Source organism: Athene cunicularia (genome assembly GCF_003259725.1).
Source record: "Athene cunicularia isolate RWA chromosome 3 unlocalized genomic scaffold, athCun1 chr3_part1, whole genome shotgun sequence".
Lineage (NCBI taxonomy): Eukaryota > Metazoa > Chordata > Aves > Strigiformes > Strigidae > Athene > Athene cunicularia.
This window is the reverse complement of record NW_020799097.1, coordinates 94522173-94529902: the sequence shown is the minus strand read 5'-3', so window position 1 is coordinate 94529902 and position 7730 is coordinate 94522173. Positions and strand designations below refer to the sequence as shown.

The 7730-nt window shown below is 41.7% G+C and overlaps 1 protein-coding gene across 1 annotated transcript in view; it reads right to left on the bottom strand.

The window, feature by feature from the left end:
- The window catches only part of PLB1 (phospholipase B1), a 93403-nt gene extending 89791 nt beyond the window's left edge, over window positions 1–3612 (bottom strand). Inside the window, exons 1-2 of the mRNA XM_026844615.1 lie at window positions 3564–3612; window positions 683–720 (exon numbers count right to left, since the gene is read on the bottom strand). Of these exons, the coding sequence (XP_026700416.1) occupies window positions 683–720; window positions 3564–3612 (87 nt within the window). The remainder of the gene's footprint in view (window positions 1–682; window positions 721–3563) is intronic.
- Between the last annotated feature and the right edge of the window lie 4118 nt (window positions 3613–7730).

The following is a 7730-nucleotide window of genomic DNA, read 5'->3' as shown; positions in this document are numbered from 1 at the left end:
GGGGGGGGGGAAGAGATACATTTGGGGCAAGGATGTGAGTAATGTTATTCACTCAGCATGAGTGACAGCTCAGTACCACTAGGAACATTATCTAATGCCCTCCTACATCCTAACTGTAGTTACGGCCCAACTTCTAGTACTTTAAAGAGAGATGAAAGACAAACCCTCCAGGGTGACTTGACTACGCCTTCCCTCATCACTACAACCATGTTTGGTTAGCTGACCATCACTACTACATAAAGGTGAAACCTGTGTTGTGACAAGGGCTCCACAATCTGTATTGTGACACAGTCCCCATGGACCCCTTAGTCCCCAGTTGGAGGACTTTAATGGTGCACATGCTTTGCACCATTATAGCACAAGGAAGAGTTTAATCTTGTGTTTCAAAAAGAGCAACACAAAATCCAGGAACATGTGCTAACCACAACCGATCTACGTACAGGATAATAACAAACGTTGCCCGGAGAAACCTTTATTTCCTGATTAGGTACTGTAATCTTGCAGCTGCAATATCACATTGCTGACTCATTTGCTTTGCATTTATTCTTTGCAGAAATTAATAGTTTAAAGCACCAAGCTGTATTTTTCCTTCTTCTGCCTGCCTAAGAGGAAGCAACAACCAGAAAGGTGATGATAGGTACTGAAAAAAGGAAAAAAAGATAAAGCTGTACTCATACTTTACCTTTAGTTTCTCCTGTTCTTCCAAGTTATCTGCATTACCTTAAAAACATTAAAAGAATGAATTAAACTATTTTTTTTTTTACCTTAGAAAAACACTTCAAAAGACTTAAGGTACCTAAAACCATAGAATTCTGGAGAGGAGCAACCTTTCTCCTCTGCCCTTTTTTTCCAAAGATGAGGCTCATCCCAACAACCAAATGTATTTTCTTAGTTTTTGTTACACTAGAATAAGATTTTAGTTATTATAAGCAGGTGAGATGTTGAAAATAGTGGATTACAATGAAGTCATACACACAGGTGATGGTCTGCTTGTGGATAACCTCATCCTTCACAGGCCTTTTCTACCCGTTTTCCTCTTCAGCATGTTTCATATACCACTGTAGTCTTATTCTGTCAAAATTTAGAGTGAACATGTGGAAGGTGGAACTCCTTGAAAAGGAGCAATTCACATTAATCTACATCTTCCACAGTTAGATAGCAACATCACACTGTTGTGAGTTTGCCATAGTGGTACAGCAGAAACAGCTGCAATTTATTCTCTTAGTAGAGAGTGTTAACAGATGAAATAGCCTGTGGAGCCAGTAGTCAGGCCTGTAGCTAGTTCAGTAAACATTATTCTCTTTCCTTGAGTATACACTTGGATTTATACACACAGATTTTAGTTTATCCTAAAATGTCCACAAACATGGCCACAAAGTCTGGGTTTGGATCCTCAGCTGAACTTCAGTGCGTTCTCACAGCTGTCCCTGCTTACCATACTGAAGCCATCAGTATCCAGAAAGTCTCATGATGATTCTTGCTGTGCTTAGAATAATTGTCCTTTAACATCCAGGAGCTACTAGTGGAATATTTAGTTTTCATTCTAAGCATCCTGAATAGTTTTGCATCAGCAAGATTCTGAACATGCAGAGAGCCCATGTCCCAACACAGATCAATACATGCCTCTGCAGGTTCACTCTCCCCTCTTCTCACAGTTTGAAAATTTGCAGTCTGATTCTTCAGTCCCCAACTTTTAACCAGGGGCCCACAAAGATGCCCTCATCCTTATACCATGACAGCCAGCTTCCTTAGGAACTCTTACTCAAAAGATTTGTGGAAATTCAGATACATCACAGCTGAATAATCAATCCATGGGCATGTTATAGATTTTCTTGATCAATTCCAGAGAAGCTCCCCTGTTATATTTATGCCAAGTCAGTTCACTCTTGTTTATGCTGTTCTCACCAATGTGCCTAGTGAAGAAGACAACCTTACTGCTTTTGTACAACTATTACCACTGAAGTTCCTCAGATGGTTCTAAAATGGAACCCATTATAAAAACTTCTCACATTTGTCATCTTCCATTCCTGACACCAAGACTGATTCAAGAAATACTCTGCACCACAGTTAATACAATGGACACAGTTAATACAATGGACTTGCTCATATTTCTGCTTGGCTCACTCCCTTGGGTGGATAACTTCTAATACTGGCAGTTCTTTTACTGTTTGTACTCAATTTGTTCAACAATTTGACGGTTCCCATATTTGTCCCCTGTGCTGAAAGGCTCTTAGTGGAAGGCCATTTTTAATCTCTTGTGTAGAGGACACCAAAGAAAACAGAAATTAATTTAGTTTTTCTGCTGGGCTTCAGCTTTCTTTTATACATCAAGTCAGCCCTACAGACTCTCTCTTTCAGATGTATTTGAAAAAGGATTTATTAGTTTTTATTCCTTCAGTAATGATTGTTTCCCCCTCAGATTCATTTTTGGCTTGGCTGATTAAATTTTAACCTCTTTAGTTTTCTAGAGTTTGCTTTGGATTTATGCTTTCCATAGGATGATTTTTATTTTTTTTTTTTAACTCCTGGTGCTCACAGTATTATAATTACTCCTTTACTCTATCATTTAATGATTCTAGTCTGTGTTTTTCATTTTCTCAACATCACAAGAAAAAAAAAAAAAAAAAAAAGGGAAAGAACTTTTCTGACAATTTTCCCAAAATCTGGGAGAAAGATTCTATGATTCTATTCATTCCTCTCTCGCTCTTCTAAGTTAACCTGTTGCAGCTAATAATTTTTACAGGCTGCTATCAACCAACATTTTTTTCCTGAATCAAATTTTCACAGGAACTGCACTCACCATGCATCTTTTCCCCCAAAATAAAAAGCTCAGATGTGAGGATTTCTTCTGTTTATTTTAGGAACCAAAATCTCCTAACAATTAGTTATTTATCAGAGCAGCTTACAATCCTCTGAAGATACTTATCCTCACAACCTACTGGTAAGGTAAAGCGCTATTACTATTTATCATTACTTTCTTACAGGCAGAGAGAGCTGAAGCACAGACCCAGTAAGGCCAAGACATACCCAGCATTTTTAGTCCTAAAGCACCTACAAAAATGGCATCTGGCACCAAATGTGGACTTCACAGACCCAGTAGAGGGAACAAGGCTCCCCCCTACCCTGAAATTTGCAGAAGTCTGAACCATGATGCCCTGAGTGCCAGGATGCTGCCTAACCCATTCACAAAATCACAATCACTGAAAAGAAGATGATCACAGATATGAATGCAGAGAAAACCTTTGTCCCTTGCTTGAATTTCTGCACCATTTTGGGACAGATCTCACTGTCAGTCTAATTATTTGATTATGTTTTTCCCCATCAGAAAGCCTTAGTGCTGCCTAAGATGCAGTCCATCCCCAGAACAGTGCAAACTAATGCATGTATCCTTATTGAAAATGATCAAACATACCCAAAATTACATGCAAGATCACAGTTCTACTCACAGATTTTCTTCATCTTGCTTCTAAGACTCCTGCTATACACCCACCTTGCAACAACTAAAAATATAGGTTCCTAAATACTGTGTAACTCAAATTTTCAAAGGGCCTTTCAAAACTTACCTTCCGAGGAGAGCAACTGAAGGAATAACAGGCCTAACAATAGCTTCATGATAAGTGCCTCTACGAATTGATAATCCTGGAGTGCTGTCTGTTAGACATTAGGGCTGTGAAGGAAGAAATTCTTGTCTTTTTTCTCCTTTATATTTTAACAAGTTGATAACTCAGCAGCCATAAAATTTATTAGCCTCTTTACCTTTGGAAAGCAAAGTGACAATGGTATCTTATTTCAAAGATACTTGCAACCCCAGTTTATATATTGCCCCATACAAGGGTCAAAGAAGTACAAGTAGCATGGCTTCTCTCACTTGCTCAGAGACAGCTTGCCACTTTTCAGGGAGACTCTCGGCAAATATGAGGACCTAGATCACATGAGTCAGCTTCCAGCAGGGTCAAGGCTCTTCCAGGCAATACATAACACATTCATCTGGCATTAGCCTGCCTCTACCAGGGAGGGAAGGAGCCTCTGTTCCTGAGGCAACAAGAGTAAACAAGCCCTATGTAACAGTGCACATCCACCCAAAGAGGAGGTTGCACTCTTCCTCTTATTTCCTTTGCAGCCCTCTGCTCCTTCCTTGCCTTCAACCAGCCTCATGCTGTGCCTCTACCACTAGCTCCAGAACCATCAGCTCCTTCCTCAAGTTGATTTGACTCACTACAGGTCCAAAAACCTAAGTCTGACAGGCTGCCAGAGCAGTGTGAAGAACATCAGACACAGCATAAAAGAGCATGGGAGGGTCATGATCTGAGCAAGGAGAGAGAGTCTCCACCCAGAGCAACAGTGAGCCATGGTGTAGGGCAGCATAGCTCTGCTTTGTGCTGGGAAACCCTGTCCTAAAGTGAGACAGTGTAAGGGATGTGTCACCTCTCCTGTCACCCAAGACCATAAAGTCCCTCGATAGCAAGAGAAGCAGCAGAGAGGCGTCGAGGAAAGCAACACAAACCCTTGAACACCACCAGTCCTGACAACAGGGATGTTAAAGACCACCTCTACAGCTTTAGCCCATGGGATGTCAGCAGTTCTTCTGGCAAATGTTCCTTCACTAGGGTATGCCTCACTGGTATTTTCCAAGACAGAGCACTGGCGGACAAGCAGGATCAGTAACTCTGTACTCATTCTGCCCAGGTCTCCAAAACCCTTGCTACAACGCTACGACAAGAGTCCAGTCAATCCTGCAGATTCAAATAGCATGCAGAAACACCAGTTAGACTGTGATACCTCAATTGCAGTGTCAGGATCAAACCCCTGAAGAGCAGCCTGCTGTCCTCGCACAAAACACCAGTCTCTCCTGAGCCCATTGACACCCAGATAGAGCTCCTACACGAATAATGGGAACCTGCTTAACTAAATAGCTTTAAATGCTTAAGCAAGCCACTGACACACCCATCTCGGGCAGTCTAACCCATCTTTCAAAGGGCTGCTTATTTTGGCTTTCTGTTTTTTCATGACCAAAATCTGACATTCTTTGAAGAAACATGTTGGAGGTAGATCTTATGGCCACTTCACTTTTCAAAAACCAGGAATGTAATATTAATTCTGAACATAAACAGCTATTGTTCAGAGTGACACACAAGGAGGAATCCACACAGATAAAGGAAAGCATACCACCACCCCCTGAGTCTCCAACCCCATCTCAGCACAAACATGCCACAGACCTTACCAGTGCAAGGAGCTGCTCACCTCAGACACAGCAGCGTGTTCAAGTCCAAGAGGAACAAGCTCATTCCACTTGGGGGTCCCACAACCTAAAACATGGTTTGAGACCCAGGCTCTTTTGACCAGTAGGGTAATGAAAAATTAGAAGCTTGCTCACTGTCAGGGCACCACATCAGCCAGCAGATCCCCTGCCTTTCAGCCTGAGCCGAAATAGAGCTCCCAGGCACATGGGCAGGATGAGGGAGGTCCCCGGTGAGGCTGGTCAGGACTCTTATCACCTGTCAGTCAAGGTGGCATTGCACAGTCTCAGCAGGGATGGGTGTTACTTTTGGTGGGTTTTGTCATTACATACAAGGATTTGTAGCCACTTCACTCCGCAAACAGGAAGTTCTTATTACAAGCCTGAAAAGCAAACTTCTTAATGAACAGGAATGATTTAAAATCCCCAAAAGTCTCTTCCTCGTTGTACACTGAACAAAACATGGAAAGGAAGATAGCATTAATTCATACATTTGCCATAAACCACAGCTTCAAAAGTAAGAGATTAGCCTTTAGACACTGTGACATGCTCCAGAAGGAAAACAGTGTTAACTGCAAGGCTTGTAAATCTTCTGTAAACACTCCTTCCCACCACCCAAGCATCAAAATAGCTCCTAGATTAAATAGCAAATAGCAAGTGGTAACAAAGATCAAAGAAGTTTGCAAAAGAGTAAAGAAAGAATTTTCTTTTCAATGTAGAAGGTGTGAGAGACAAATTATAGCTTTTGCATTACTGCAAGGACAAAGCTAGATGCAACCATAGAAGGCATGGAGAGCTCCAGACCATAAGCTAACCCTCAGCTGATGGTATTTAGGAATACCCTAGGGAACTGCAGCCATGTGCTTAATTACCGAATGATCCACACAGAACATCTTGTGTCTTCCCTGAAGTGCCTGCTCCTGCTCAGGTGGGATGAGGAGCTAGCTGGATCTTGTAGCTAACCCTGCCTGAGTTGTGTGAGTCTTCTTGTTACTTACCCTGGATGGAGAAGACTCATAACAACCAGCACAGAAGAGCTTTGTGTGGGAGTTGGTGACTAAGAGCAGAAGTTTCGTGCCTTGATACTTTCTCAGGCAAAGGACCTATTTCACATGCCTAGGCCCAACAATGCAAAACACTACAAAAACAAAAGTCAGGTGCTAGTTGCAGCTTTGAAGTAAGCAACACCCAAACAGATACTTAAGCATATGCCCTAAAACATATTATCCAAGCTTCTTGGCCCATTGCTACACTTCTAGGTGGTTTATAATATACCTAGAGCTTCACCTCTTATACCTGGTATGGAAAATATGGCTGGGAAAGCAAAGAGGTTTTTATACTTTGTCTTTTAAGGTTTTTCCTTACCTACTCACATAAACGGAGCTCTTCCCAACATTCCTTTTACTTATACAGAATATTGAAAACCAGAAACTATGACAACCGAAGTCCTCACCTATAGGATCAGTGGTTTAATATACAAATAATGAAACTATAGCTGCTAATTAAAAGAAAAAAAACCCCACAAACAGACACAAAGCCCCATAGCACTCAACCACTCATCATCAAAACCAAGATGTTTGTCAACATAAGCACAACCTTTTACTGAGTGAGGAAAGCAGCTCAATCAGCTGCTAACAAGCAGAGGCCATATATCAGAGGATAATGTAATTGCATCCACAAAACTATCATATTACACTGGCATACCAGAGGACTTGCTGTGGAAATAAAGCAGATGATTCTCAATTTCATTTGAAGTCACAGCCTGTCTGTGACTTGTCAGTACTTCAGCTAATCCTGCTATCTAGACAAGGCCTTAGATCTTCAATTTTATATTTAGAAAGCATAACCCTGAATCGTTTCACCTATGAGACCCCCATCCATAATGGGTAGAACATGACAGTGCTGTGAAACCACAAGGAGTAAATCATACACAACAGTGAGACATTTCACATTTTCTCATGATGCTGTGCTATTACCTCCTGTTGCTGCGCTTTACGCTGCTGGTAAATTTAGTGCACACTCTAGACCTAAACAGCAGATCTTCCTCCACAGGATTGTTCAGGCATGCAGCGGAGGGTGAGGAGATCAAGTGAGGCCAAGGGCAGCCGGGGACATAAATCACAGGGCAGCAATTCTGCGGCAGCAGGCAGGAAAGCTGCACAGCTCAAAGGCGGCTGCTACCACCTGCTGGAGAGAATGCAAATAGTCTAAGGAAAAGAAGAAACCAAACGTTAATTTAGCCGTTTCGGGTAGGAGTTGGAAAGCACTGCTCTGTATATGGGCAGGTTACTGAAAGTGGGCAAAAGGCCTTGTAATACTTGGTGCCCTCCTTAAAATAAAGCCAAGCTTCTGGAGTTGCAGACGAAGAGGATCTAAATTGTTTCTTAAACAGCTTTCAAACCCAAATACCTGGAAAACCAAATGCAAACACAAAGCCTCAAATACTTCTTTAAAGTAAATTTTTCTAAGCTCAGCACATGACTGAAGCACTGAA